Source organism: Dromiciops gliroides, chromosome 1 (assembly GCF_019393635.1).
Source record: "Dromiciops gliroides isolate mDroGli1 chromosome 1, mDroGli1.pri, whole genome shotgun sequence".
In the NCBI taxonomy this organism is placed as follows: Eukaryota; Metazoa; Chordata; class Mammalia; order Microbiotheria; family Microbiotheriidae; genus Dromiciops; species Dromiciops gliroides.
In genome coordinates, this window is record NC_057861.1 from 7,919,404 (window position 1) to 7,934,403 (window position 15,000).

General features: G+C 50.4%; 1 protein-coding gene across 1 annotated transcript in view; it reads right to left on the reverse strand.

The window, feature by feature from the left end:
• LIMK2 (LIM domain kinase 2) overlaps positions 1-7,777 on the reverse strand; it is a 71,616-nt gene extending 63,839 nt beyond the window's left edge. Inside the window, exon 1 of the mRNA XM_043975278.1 lies at positions 7,614-7,777. Within this exon, the coding sequence (XP_043831213.1) occupies positions 7,614-7,629 (16 nt within the window). The 5' untranslated portion in view covers positions 7,630-7,777. The remainder of the gene's footprint in view (positions 1-7,613) is intronic.
• Positions 7,778-15,000: the final 7,223 nt, after the last annotated feature.

Genomic DNA, 15,000 nt, shown 5'->3' on the forward strand with positions numbered 1-15,000 from the left:
CGAGTCGTGAGTTGGAAGTCTTAAGCCCTTGGACCTTGCTTGAGCCCCTTTTGTATTGTCATCCTAGTTCTAAAGGGTCAGTTTCGAAGTTTGACCAGTTAACTTTGGTATCTTAGATGAAGCGGGGGGGGGGGGGATCTCAATACTCTCTTCAGCAGTACTTTTCAGGTGTAGTTTTAGGACCAGTTCTGCCAACAATCACTTGAGAACAAAGGAATGATGAATAAAGAGGGGTTTCCATCTTGGTCTGAATCACTTCTGTCTTTGGGCCGAGGAGGAGAAGGTGGGTGGTACTAAAGAGAGCACACAATTTGATGAGGACTTTCCCCCTCTGCCTATTCCTCTTGCTTTGAGATATGGGTGGTTGTTGATAGCAGTCCTTTAGAAGATTCTTCTTTCAGAAAAATTAAGGGTTAGGCTATTGTTAAGACCAAGTATTTCCAATAGATCTCTCCACATCACATTCACTGATGTATGTAAAAGACCATGCTCTTTGCCAGTATTTTTTCCCTAGGTTGGGTAGACTAGTCTCCTTAGGTCCAACATATATAGATTAAAGAGCGGCAGAGTGAGTACTGACTTCAAAATGTTCATAGCATCTTTAGTTTGGGAAGTCTCTTAATGACAAGTATGTTGCCCACCAGTCCCACTACCAAACAAGTGACAAAAGCACCTGATGTTGCATGAGACAGATCCCTGGAACAGTGTGTTAGTATGTGTGTGCTTGTGTGTGTACATATTAATGGGGAAAATACCAAATTACTAATTTCGGGAAGACACCTTGCTTCTCTCTATTTTGTTTGTGCATTTGACCCACCAAACTGTAAGTTTGTAAAGTTATATCTGCTGCGGGTCCTGCCCAAAAAGCGAGCTGGCCAGAGCATGTATGATTTCCTTGTTACATTGGGACAATAGTGCTTCCTTCTGATGAAGTGCAGTATTTTAGCATCAGGTGAGATAGAATGTTATTGGGGAAGCTTTTCTCAAAAACAGTCTTTTCTTCCTCCTTTAGTGTTAGGCCACCAGCGGTGATACTTGTTCCTGGTACCCCCAAATGAGACAATCCAAAATCCTATTTAAAAAACAAACCTTTTCTTACCTGAATATTCTTTACCTCTGGTGTTTGCTTTTCTGTGTGCAAAAGTCAGATTTTCCAATGCCCCAGAGAAAGAGCCAATACGAAGCTGTCCTCGCCTGAAAGCCTGGATTGAATTCATTTAAGGCTGAGGAATAGGGTTGTTAGTGTTGTACCATCCTGGCATATTCACCCAAAGCCCAAAGCTCATTCACATGGCCAGAAAGAGCCTGCTAGCCTGTCAAAGACTGTCATCCCTACTTTCTTTGTGCCAGCCAAAGGTCCCAAAGATCATTTGGGAAGTTTCTCCGATTGATGATGGATTTTTGCTTCATTCTGTCCTCCCTAGAATACAGGGCCCATCACCCTTCTCAAGGAGCTCTCTGGTCCCACTAATGTTTTCAAGTAGAATAGCTCTTCCTTATGTAACATGGAAATGGGTGTTCTCCTGGGAGCTTGTTTAAATGCCTCATGTCAATGGAAAGCTGTGTACAGGCATCTCATAACAGAAACATTTAGTTCCGTTGTGAACTGGTGGTAATGACAACTACTTTTTATCAACTTGGGGCACTATACTAGCTCGTGCTGAGTTTAGCAATGTTCTATGTGTGTGTTAAACACATAATGTTGTTCAGTTTTATGAGGAAAAAGGGATTAAAGCAAAGTAATGTCACAGATGACGGATTTTTTTTTTTGAGTGCATCATTGGCACGATGTTGCATTTATTTCTATGCTGTTGAGCTTTTGGGGGATTTATTTTTTAAGGTAAAAGATTTGTTGCATGACCGACTGTTTTTACTGTTCTGCACTTTCTGCTTGTATAATCTAATTTCATTTATGAATAGAAGGGGAGGGGGGAATGGATTTAGACATACACTCCACATGTGTCCCAGTCCGTTATTCTACAGTTGAATCTTAATAAACATTTCAGTAAGTTTAAAAAAAAAAAAAGAAGCTCACTTTTCTAATTTTGTGGTTTCAGGTGAAATACAACCAATCTGCTTCTCATTTCCTTTCCTGTTTAAGAGTCAGGCTCATGGAAGCTGTGGAAAAATTGAAACACTAATGCATTGTTGGTGGAGCTGTGAACTGATCCAACCATTCTGGAGAATGATTTGGAACTATGCCCAAAGGGCTATAGGACTATTCATACCCTTTGACCCAGTGGTACCACTGCTAGGTCTGTATCCCAAAGAGATCATAGAAGAGGGAAAGGGACCTACATGTACAAAAATATTTATAGCAGTTCTCTTTGTGGTGGAAAAGAATTAGAAATCAAGGGAATGCCCATCAGCTGGGGAATGGCTAAAGAAGTTGTATATGAATGTAATGGAATACTATTGTGCTGTAAGAAACAATGAGCAGGAGTTGTTCAGAGAAACCTGGAAGGACTTACATGAACTGATGCTGACTGAGAGGAGCAGAACCAAGAGAACATTGTACACAAGTAACAGCAACATTGTGTGATGAACAATGGGGATAGACTTGGGTCTTCTCAGCAGTGCAACCATCCAAAACAGTTTCAAAGAACTCGTGATAGAAAATGTTCTCAACATCCAGAAAAAAGAACTGTGAATCATGAATGCAGATTCGTGTTTCTACTTTTGGACTGGGTTTTTTTTCCTCTTTTTTGGAGGATTTTCCCTTGTGCTCTGATTCTTCTTTCACAAGATGACTAATATAGAAATATGTTTATGTGATTGTACATATACAACCTATATCAGACTGCTTTCTGTCTTGGGGAGAAGGGAGGGGAGGGAGGGTGGGAGAAAAAATCTGGAACTAAAAATTCAGTGAAAACAAATGTTGAAAACTATCCTTATATGTAACTGGAAAATAATAAAATACTTAAAAAAAAAAAGAGTCAGGCCCATAAATGGCCAGCATGCTCTCTTCAGCCCACAGCTTCAAGCTGGACACAAAGTCCCAGGCCCTGAGGGACCAACAATCCCAGGAACCCAGGCAGTCCAGGTGGAAGAGCAGCGTTCCTTCTCATTGCTTTGCAAGAGATCACTGGTGCTTCTCAAGTTCCACCAGCCAATCAGAGCTGCGCACAAATGTGGAACTCAGTTCAGTTGGCGAACAACAAGCACAGTATCTGCCTGGCCCCTTGAGAGCTGGGGAGTCAGGTGTGCGGCTCCAGCTCTGGGACAAACCAGGAAATGGAGGGGGAAGGGCATCGAGCTAGCCAAGGGAGAGAGGAGAAAGATCACCCTTCAGTGGAACGCCCGCCAGTGAGGGGAATCATTAACAGGTGTTCCCACACCTCCTCTAGCCAGAATCTCTCCCTTCCCAAGGCCTGCAAGACGACACTAAAGGGAAGAGGAGCCGGGGCCTCTTGCTTTTCCCTCACTGACTGAAGCGGAAAGGTTTCACTCCAGCTGCCGCTCTGCTCCCTCATCTTTCCCTTTTTTAAAATAAGAAGTTTTAGTGATGCCTGTTGTGTTTACATCTTGGTCATTTCCAAATCCTGAATTTAGTTAAGAGACCGCTGTGATGATTAGAAGTGATGGCTATTCCTAACCCTGCACTGGGATGGACACAGCAGTGTAGGAGAAAACAAGTGAATGGGGAGCCACAAGCACTGGCCCTGCCTAGGCAAGGACTATTACTTTATGACACTGTTTCCGCTGTAAAATGGACAGGGTTGGACTTAAGTGATCCTTAGGGTTCCTCTGGTTCTCTGTTCTCAAGCCCTCCCCCAAGCTCTGACACTCCCTGTTCTGAGGCCCCTCCCAGCCCAGACATCCTCAGTTTGGAGGCCTCTCCCCGCTCTGCCATGCAGTATTTATTTCTAATCAGGGAACTGGGATATGGCTATTTATAATCACGTCTTGCTAAAGCCCAAAGAGAACAAACTAAATTCTATAAACAAATATACTGTAGGGAAAAAATGCCAAAGTCTTGCTATGGATGTCTGATGCTACTACTCTACACTCTCCCTTCTGCCCCTGGAAGGCCATGTGGTTTGGTGGAAAGAGTTAGGAAAGACCTGAGTTTGCCTCTCACCTTTGCCAGTTTTGTGACCCCGGATTTATTAATTAACTTCTCTGAACCTGTTTCCTTCTCGGTGAAAGGGGTATGGCAACAGCACTGACGGGACAGGGCTTTTGTGAGGGCCAAATGCACATTAAAGCGCTTTGTAAACCTTGATGTCTTTATAAATGTCAAGTATTATTGGACTGTCCACTCACTCATGGTTCCGGGTCACATTGTCTCCTGTGAGATGGACCCAAAGGGATCCGTTTCTCGGCAGCTTTGGTTCATAGTCTCAAAGGAGAGTAAGCTTAGCATGAATAGAATCTAAGTATGAAGACTTTCCTCCCTGGAAGGATGCTTCCGGGCAGAGAGACTTGGCAAGCCAGAATCTTTCCAGGAGATATAAAAATATCCCTAAGAGTCTAAGAGGCTGCAGCTGTTGTTCTCCCTGCCCCTCACTAACTGGAAACCAAAAAGATAAGGAACAGACATCTTTCTGTGGCATAACAGTGGGTCCCAATGGGAGGGGAAGAGGCCTAAGGACAGTGTTTTTCAAACAAAGATGAACATTATGGGCGATACTCTCCTTCGGAGTGGATCCCCCTGCTTACACACCTGCAAAGCCTCAAGTCCTCCTTGAAGGGAAAGAGGAAAATGAACACCAGGCTAGACAAACAGGAGCTAAGCAAGAAAGACTCATGATCAGTGATGCAGAGAAAACAAATCCAGAATGTGAAAAGGACCAAGTATAGACCTGGGCAAACCTGCTGTTATGCCACCTTGGATCCGAATATCCAAATGTTCTTGGAGTGCACAGCACTGAACCCCTACCCCATCAGATCAGGAGCCAAAGGGCCACCATCACACTCTTACTCCCAGAGTCCAGGCCATCATTAGCTCTTGGTTGTTGCTGTTGAGTCATGTTTGACTCTTCATGACCTGAGATGGGCTTTTCTTGGCAAAGACACTGGACTGGCTTGCCACTTTCCTTCTCTGGTGGATTAAGACTAACAGGGTTAAGTGACTTGCCCAGGGTCATGCAGCTAGTGAATGTCTGAAGCTGGATTTGAACTCATGCCTTCCTGAATCCAGACCCAGTGCTATCCACTGCACTGCCCCTAGCCTAATTTGATAGTTTCTTTTCTTTTTTTTAGTGAGGCAATTGGGGTTAAGTGACTTGCCCAGGGTCACACAGCTAGTAAGTGTTAAGTGTCTGAGGCCGGATTTGAAGTCAGGTACTCCTGACTCCAGGGCCGGTGCTCTATCCACTGCACCACCTAGCTGCCCCTTGATAGTTTCTTAAATAGTCTTGCTGGGTTCAAGGAATCTAAGTCCTTTCAAACTATTTTACTGACCCCAGCCAGGGCAATCCTCCTAAAACCCAGGCCTCTTCTCAAAACCCTTGACCTGCTCTCCTCCTTGAAAAGAGAAAATGTAAGTTGTGTAGATACACGACCAAAGCGCCCATCACATGACTGTCTTCCCCGTTCCAGTCCCACAGCTCTCTTAGCTCCTGTCAAAGTGGCCTAATCGGTGTGTCCCAGTCTCCCTGGCCTCCTCCTGGCTCAGCTTATACCTCCTCAGGTACATGATCTCTTGTTCCTCTGAACTCCTCGGACCCTGAGATCTGCAGCAGGAAGCTGAGCCCCAGGGAAGGCAAGGTGCTTGACTTGGGTCACTGAGGTAAGTAGCATGTGAACCAGAGTCCTCAGACTCCAAAGTCAGCTGTCTGCCTCACGCCTGTACCAAGGAATTGCATTGGCATTTTCCCGGGTGTCATCTTGTGACACATCACTCTATTGCTTGGCTTGTCACGTGTGCACACGCATTTCTAAGACCCTTACCATGTGGCAGGCAGTGGGCAGGCCAAGACTACACTGAAAGGATCTGCGCCTTCATGGACCTGACACTGTAGCAGTGAGAGACCACCTGGGTGCGAGGAAAGAAACACAAGGGGATGACCAAAGGTCCAGCTCAGGAGGGAGAAAGCGCTAGTGACCAGGGGGGCAGGGCCCAGGGCGAGTCTGAAAGGGGGGGGGCGGGAGGCTTTTCCCCCCCAGTGCTGAACACAGGCTCCTGGTTCATAGGAATGTGCTGACTCAGGATTGGTCCTGCTGTCCCACCAGAGGAAGCAAAGCCGGGCTGGAGCACAGGCTGGATGGATGTGGGCCAATCCCGGCGGCTCTGACTCCATCCCTAAGCCCCAGGCAGCCCCCTCCATTGCTGGGCTTCCTTCTCCTTTCCCTCCCTGCAGAAATGAGATTCTGCAAGCCCCCCCCCCCCCCACGCCAGGAGGCAGAAAAGAACAGAAACTTCCCCAAGAGGCTCTGGGCACCTGACAAACAGGTTGGGGCACCGCGAGGCTAGAGGACCTGTGGTCCCCTGCCCGAAGACGGATGTGGAGGGGGGCTGTGTGCGGCGCCCCTAGGTGGCAAGGGCACAGGACTGCAGTCCTGGGAACGGGCAAGGAGGAAGGGACGGGAAAACCTCCCGGCCCGGCCCGGGAAGTTAAAGTCCCGGCGGCGATTCCCAGACCCCCCACTTGAGGAAGTGCCCGAGCCGCCGCCGGGTCCTTCCAGTGAAGGAAGTGACTCTCCTGGCCGGACAGCCAGGAAACGGGAACCCCCGGGCCTCCCCACGCACGGATCACACGCGGGACCCTCGGGGCCGGCCGCCCCCACGTCCGGCTGGCCGGCTGCGGGGGGAGGGCAGGAAGCGAGGGGGGCTGGGGCGGGGGTCCCAACGGCCCCCACCCACGCACTCCGCCACGGGCTTCCTGCGCTCCCCCACAGGTTCCTCCCCCGGCCCCTCCGGTTCTCTTCTGAGGCCCCGCACCCCCGTACCCCGGCAGAACCCGCAGATCCCCCTGGAGAATCCAGCACTGAACCCCTGGCCCGGGAGGGAGGGGGGAGGGCGGCACCCACTGCTCTTCCCGGTCTCTCTCCCCGCAGCCGGAGAGCTTCGCCCCCTCTTCGTCCTCAGTCTCCCCACCTCAGAAGCACGGACTCACCCCTTATTCCTCCCTCCACGCCCCGCCCCGGGGTCCTCCGCCCTCCGATCGCTCCTCGGGCCGAGCCTGCGGCCTCATCCCTTAGGGGACCCCGGGCCCCGGCAGGGTCGTGCCTGACGGGGATCCCCGAGCTGACATCCCGGAGTGTTGGGGCACTTCCCCAGACGTCCCCTCGCGGCGCCCCCCTCGTGGCCTCAGAGCCTTCTTTCCCCGGCTCCTTCAAGCCCGGGGCCTCCAGGTGGGACCCTCGGCCTCCTCCCTTCGGGTCCCCCTCCCGGGGCGCCCCCGTCCTGTCATGCCCTCGGCCGTCCCCACCTCCGTTCCGCAGCCTCCCAAGAGCCCCCCGCCGAGCGCCGAGCTCCGTGCGCTGCTCAGCCCCTCCCCCCCCGTCTTCTTCGCCGCCCCTCCCCCTCCTCACCCCGTCCGGGCTCAGGGAAGGCAAGGCCACGCGCCTCCGAGATGCTAAGCACCCCTCCAGACCCCCACGCCCCTCGGTCGCCCCGGGGGGACGGCGGAGATTCCTGGCAGGGCGGGGCGGGCTCCACTCACCCGACACCCCGTCCATGGCTCCCCGCCTCGGGCTGTGTCCCGGAGCTCCCGCGGCCGTTACCTCAGGCGACAACTGAGCGCGGGGAGGGCGCGACCGTCCCGCCTACGGCGCCCCGGGAGGGCCAAACCGCACCTGGCTCCGGGCGCCACCCGGGGCTGCCGCGCGGCCCCGCCCCTCCGCCGGCCCGAGGCCTCGCCCCCGGAGCCTGGCCACGCCTCCCGCGCGCGCGAGGCCTCGGAGGCCACGCCCCGTCGTGCAGGCCACGCCCCCCACAAGGCAAGAGCCCCGCTTCTCCAGAGGAGTCCAAGAATCGGGCCCTGTGGCCCACGCCAGGCCGGCCGTGCGGCAGCGCGCCCTCTAGCGCCCGGACGGCGCCGCGTCCTTCCTTGCTGGTTCTTACCCTCCCTGGTAAAATTAGGTGGGGAGGACTGGGCAGTCCCACTAGGGACCCCTGCACGCAGAATGACAGCGCCTGGTACAGTGCCTGGCACGAGTGCGCGCTTCATAGGTGCTCGTTGATTGGATGATCCAAGGAAGAGCCTTGGAGGGGTCCCAGGAAGGGGAAGGGGCTCATCCCGGATCCTAGAGCACACATGCCCGGCCCCTCCCCCTGAGGTCCAGGTCTTCTGCTCCCCCTCCCCTTCTCCAGGTAATGGATGCTCCCAACCAGATGGGGCCTTCCCTTGGCAGAGCTCAGGGGTGGGTTGGGGTCACAAACAAGCCCTCCCTCCACAGCACCAGGCTGCCATCCCAGTCATTTAGGGAGGGGGGAGAGGAGGGCTGCAACCAATCAATCAACAACCATTTAAGCACCTACTATGTGCCAGCGACTAAGGAAGCGCTGGGTAGTAGGGCTGCAGCAGTGAATGTAAAGTGCCTGTCCTCAAAGACCTTCCATTCTAATGTATACACACATCATACACACCAAGAAGACACCAGGTCTGCAGCTAAGTCAATGCACAGCCATTCATTTATTTGTTATGTGCCAGACACTGGGATAAATTCTGGGGATACAAAAAGAGGCACAAGTTAGGTCCTGCCCTCAAGGGGCTTACAATCTAATGGGGGAGGGGGCAATGAGGTGGATAAAGCACCCACCCTGGATTCAGGAGGACCTGAGTTCAAATCCAGCCTCAGACACTTGACACGTACTAGCTGTGTGACCCTGGGCAAGTCACTTAACCCTCATTGCCCCACAAAAGCAAAAACAAACAAAAAACAATCTAATGGGGGAGAGAACAGGAAAACAGCTCCCTAAAAACAAAATGGAGGGGCAGAGAGAAGCCTTAGCACAAAAGGGGAGCAGGACAGGCTTCCTAAAGGAAGGGGGATTGTAGAAGGGAGGTGAAGGAAGCCAGGACGTGGCTATAGGGAGAGAGCATTCCGACCCTGGGGGGATGCCATGGAAAATGCTCAGAGCTGAGAGGACTGTGAGAAAGAGCAATGAATCCAGTGTCCTGGATCCAAGAGTCCTGGTAAGAAGGGAGGAGGCCGCAGGTTAGGAAGGGCTTTATTGCCAAACTGCATTTTGCATTTGATCCTGGAGGTAATAGGGAGCCATGGGAGTTTCTAGAGCAGGAGGGTGACATGGTTAGGCCTGTGCTTTAGGATGTCAGGTTGACAGATGTATGAGGGTCAACTGCAGAGGGCAGAGACTAGAAGCATCAGTACCAAAGCCCTAGTCCATGAGATAGAGATGACTTGAACTAGCCTGAGTGAGGGAGGTGGGGTGAAGGAGAATAAAGATTGTAGAATAATTCCAAGATTGTGAACCTGGATGACTGTCAGGAAATAAATATAAAACAATACCAACTAATTGCAACAGGAGACTGATAATAATTGGGAGACTCAGAAAAGGCCTGGTATAGGAGTTGGCCCAGGGACTGTGCTTTGAAGGAAGCTACAGATTTTTTTTTGGGGGGGGGGGAAGGGAAGCATGCATCTGGGTGATGCAGTGGATAGAGCACCGGCCTGGAGGAGGATTTGAATTCTAATTCTGCCTCACACATTTCCTAGCTGCGTTACCCTGGGCAAGTCACTTAACCCCTATTTGCCTGAGTTCCTCATTTGTAAAATGGGGTCACACTGGAGAAGGAAAGGGCAAACCCATCCAGCCAAGAAAGTCTATGGGGGGCAGCTAGGTGGCACAGTGGATAGAGCACTGGCCCTGGATTCAGGAGGACCTGAGTTCAAATTTGGGCTCAGACACTTGACACTTACTAGCTGTGTGACCCTGGGCAAGTCACTTAACCCCAATTGCCCAGCAAAAAAAAAAAAAAAAAGAAAGTCTATGGGGTCATGTAGAGTCGGACATGACTGAATGGCTGCATAACAAGAAGGGAGTTTAGGAGGCTGAAGACATGGAAATGGGAGAGTGCGCTGTGAGGGCCCAGTAGAGAGGCCGGCTTGGCTCCCTCCCAGAGTGTGGGAGGGGAGCCAGACATGGGGACTGGGGCCAACTTGGGAAGAGTTTTAGAAGCTCAACAGAGGAGTTTCTATTTTATCCCTCCCCTCTGCGGTGATGGGAAGCTGTGGGCAAAGAGTCACATGCACTTAAGGAAATGGATTATGGTGGCTTCACCGGGTAGTCTGGACTGGGGTGCAGAGAGACTTGAGGCAGGGAAACCACTTGGGAGGGCATTGCCATGTCCTAGGCAAGAACGGGGGGGGGGGGGAGGGTCTGAAGCAGCCCCCAAGCCGACACGCAATCGTCTGGGCTCACTGTCCAGCCAGTGATTGGGTATTTGTGCTGACACACTCCTGCACCAAGTGGAAGTAGGGGGCCCGCGAAGAGTAGCAGCATGAATGGGGAGGTGGTTGTTTCTTGGATGGATCTCTCTCAGGCCTGAGACGAACTAGAATCCCGAGATTCTTTCCTGAAAGACCAGATCCAGAAGACCCCCTTCATCACACCGGTGCAAGTTCGACCTGGTAACGAGTAGCATGCAGTAGATGGTTTTCCATTCTGGTCAAATCGGGCTGGTGGCATTCCATCTCCCACCTCCGTGTCTGTCCAGGTGGGTCCTCCCACCTTGCATGCCCTCTTTCCTCACCTCTGCCTGCCGAAATCTCTGGCTTGCTTTGGAGCACAGTTTGGGTGCCTCCTCCCATACCAGGCCTTTCTTGATCTGCCCCCTGCCCACTTATTAACATTCTGTCTCTTGAAATGACTTTGTAGAGTGTATTTACTTACATCCTTCCAATCAGGCCCCGGGACTGGAGCAGGCCGAGCCAAGGACAATTCTGTTTCCTTCCCACTTTGACCTTCTCATCCTAGCCAGATGGAAACGAGTCAGCTGTGGCAGCAGCATCTGGTTCCTGATGTCACGCTCCTAAGTTACAGACGGGAATCATCTCTGTCCAGCAGCTCCGCGATCCTCGATGTTTCTGATTTTGCTCAGACAAGATAGATAGCAAGCTGTGTGCTGAATGGCAGAGCAGTGGGGCTGGTACGGGGGGCCTTCTGCTTCACTGTGAGTTCATGGGAAAAGCCAGAAATCTGAAGATTCCCCCACCCCGCGGGGGCCACACTTCCAGGGGGTAGAAGCTTCCTTCTTTCAAAGCAAAAGTAGGGTTCAGGGGCAGCTAGGTGGTGTAGTGGATAGAACACCAACCCTGGAGTCAGGAGGACCTGAGTTCAAATCCAGCCTCAGACACTTAACACTTACTAGCTGTGTGACCCTGGGCAAGTCACTTAACCCCAATTGCCCCACCAAAAAAAAAAAAGTTAAAAAAAAAAACGCAAAAAAGTAGGGTTCAGTCCATATAGATATATAGGGGTGTGTGTGTCTATATGTATGTGTGTTCTTGTGTATTTATGTATATACCTGTAGATATGTTTATGTGTGTGTACACACATACAAATCTACACACATACATATCTACATCTCTGTCTATATCCTTGTCATCTCTCTCATTAGCAAGTCTTTGTACTTGCATCCGAAGTGCCTAGCACACAGTAGGTGCTTGTTGCTCTATGGGGATTTGGTTCAGTCCAACAAGCATCTCCCTTGCCCTGTCTCCCAGGGTAAAAACAAAACCACAGCTGTATTAGAACAAATGTATTTTGTAAAACCTGAAAGAACTAAATGAAGGCTGAGTTTGGTCGTAGTTGGTAAGCTGTAAGGCTGAGAGGGACCTTAGAGACCACCTGGTTTGATACTATCGTTTTACAGAGGAGGAAACTGAGGCCCAGGGAGGACGACCAATTTACCCAGGGTCATTTAGGTAACAATAATATTTGACTTTGTTTTTTGCAGGGCAATGGAGGTTAAGTGACTTGCCCAGGGTCACACAGCTAGTAAGTGTCAAGTGTCTGAGGTCAGATTTGAACTCAGGTCCTCCTGAATCCAGGGCCCATGCTTTATCCACTGCGCCACCTAGCTGCCCCAATATTTGACTTTGATACAAGCTCTAACATTCACAAAGCACTTTGTATACGTGACTACATTTGGTCCCCCAAATGAAGGGAGCTTGCTGTGACACCTACCTTTGTCAAGGAAGTAAGGAGCAGAGAGGAATTCAAACCCACCTCCCCCATTTGCCTGAATTTAAATATTGGACTCTTTCTATTATATCCAACTTCCTACCAGTTATTGGTATTATAGAGCTTATGCTCTCTCTCTCTCTCTCTTTCCCCCCTCTCCTCCTCCCCCCACCAAGGACCTATAGATTTTATTCTCATTCTCTGTGTGTCTCTGTATTTCTCTCTCCCTCCCTCTCTCCCCCTCCCACCTTTCCTCTCTTCTTCCCCCCTCCCTCCCTCCCTCCCTCTCTCTCTCTCTCATGGATCTATAGATCTTATTTTCCCTCCCCATAAGAGAATGTGAAAGTTGGGAGGGACCCCTAGCCTGAGAGGAATCTTTACCGTGACATCCCCAGTCAGAGGTTGTCTGCTCTCTGTTTGAAGACCTCCTAAGGATACTTACCAACTGCCTTTCAAGGCAGCTCATGTCCCTCTGGGGCAGCTGTCTGTAAGTTTTTTAATCAATCAAAAAGTCTCTTTTAAGTCTATCCGCCAGCTGCTTAGGCTATAAAGACGGAAATGCCAGTCCCTGCCCTGGAAGCCAACATTGGGCCTGGAGTCAGGAAGATCTGAGTTCAGATCCTGCCTCAGATGCTTACTAGTGGTGACCTTGGGGAAGTCACTTCACCTGTTTGCTTCTGTTTTCTCAACTGTAAAATGGGGGCAATGACAGCACTTACCTCCCTGGGTTGTTGTGGGGACTGAATGAGATTCTCCTTATAAGAAGCGCTCTGCCCAGTGCCTGACACATAGTAAGCTCTGCAATACTCCAGGTGAGAGAGGATGGGCTGGGGTAAGCTCCACCGGGTGAGCGGAGAGGAGGGACTGGTACCAGAGACTGTTGTGGAGGGAGAGTTAGCAGGCCCTGATAACTGTTTAGATCTGGGCCTCTGAGGCCAGCCCTGGGGCTGGTTCAGTGGTATCTTCCACAGCAGCCCTGGGGCCTCCTTCCCACACCCAGCACCTCATAAATAGCTGGTTTTGAACAGAAGGGCAGGACACAGAGGGCATATCCAGATGACCCTCCCTGCTGCTATCCAATGTCTATGGAATGCATGCAGGAGCTCCTTCTCCCATCTCGCCTCCTCCTGCCTGGTTCATGCTCAGGATTCCTGTTCTTCAACCTGCTCAGAATAGCTATGTCTGGGGATAGGCATCTGGCCTTGCTGACCTTACGGAGGGTCGGACCATCACCCTGTGGATCTCTTCCCAGAGCTGCTGTGGGGTCTCCCTACCCCAAGTCTCTCCAGATCTGATCATGTCACTTCCTACCCAGTAAATTCCAGCGATTGCCTATTGTCTCCATGCCTCTAATGCTGTTTGGCATTCAAAGTCCTTTATAGCCCAGCCCCACCTGCCTTTCCAGTCTCCTAATTTATATCTTACTCCCCAAAATGTACTCTTTGACCCAGTGACACCAGCCTCCTGGCTGTTCCCTGAACTAGATCCTCTGCTTCTCATGTCAACTGCACCTACTGACTTTCCTGTCTTTGTGAGGTCCAACTAAAGCCCCAGCTTTTACAGGAAACTTTCTGCAACCTCTCTTAAAAATACCTATTTTATTCCCCCCCCCATTACATATAAAAAGTCTTTAACATTATTTTAAAAAATGTTTAGAATTCCAAATTCTATCCTTCCCTCCTTCACCTCCCCCTTCCCTGAGATGGTAAGCAATCTGATATAGGTTATACATGTGCAATCATGTAAAACATTTCCATATTAGTCATTTTGTGTAAGACTTAATGAGAAAGGGGCAGCTAGGTGGCACAGTGGATAGAGCACCAGCCCTGCATTCAGGAGGACCTGAGTTCAAATCTGGCCTCAGACACTTAACACTAGCTGTGTGACCCTGGGCAAGTCACTTAATCCCAGCTGCCTCACACACACACACACACACACACACACACACACAAAAGACTTCATGAGAAAGAGAAAGGAAGTAAAGAGGAGAGGGAGAGACAGAGAGAGAAAGGAAGAAAGGAAGAAGAAACAAAGTATGTTTCAGTCTATTCAGACATCATCACTTCTTTCTCTGGAGGTGGATCGTGTTTTTATCATGAGTCCTTTGGGATTGTCTTGGGATCCAACCCCTCCCAATTCTAGTGCCCCTCTCTCTGTTATTTCCTCTTTATCCCCATGTGGTTTGCTTTCTATATAATTGCTTGCTTGTTGTCTCCCCCATTAGACTGTAAGTTCCTTGAGGGCAGGGACTGTTTTTTGCCTTTTGCATCCCCAGAACTTAGCGCAATGCCTGGCACACAGTAGGCACTTAATGCTTCTTGACTGATGTACCCAAATTCCACGGGCAGCAGCAGAATGAAGACACAGTTCTCTTGACTTCAAATGTAGGGGAATGTCTTTATACCATGGTGTCTTTTGGTAGGTAATCTTACACAGGTCAGTGGCCCTGAGTCACCTTCCTTGTCCTGAAAGGGTGGACTTCAGCTTCACTGGGCAACAACCTATGAGCTAGTTATATTCCAAAATCTAGATTATCTCTGCCATCTGAGAAGAACAGACAGGTTCATCACTGCGCTGCTGTGTCAGTAAGAACAGCAGATGTCGGGGCAGCTAGGTGGCACAGTGGATAGAGCACTGGCCCTGGAGTCAGGAGTACCTGAGTTCAAATCTGCCCTCAGACACTTAACACTTACTAGCTGTGTGACCTAGGGCAAGTCACTTAACCCCAATTGCCTCACTAAAAAAAGAAAAAAAGAAAAAAAAAAAAAGAACAGCAGATGCCCACACTTTTTGCTGGCTTTTCCCCCCCTTCCCTATAATATACCGGGGTTGTGAAGACCAAGAAAAGAGGGCCTTGGACATAGTGGGTGCATAATAATTGCTCACTGACCAAGGATCAC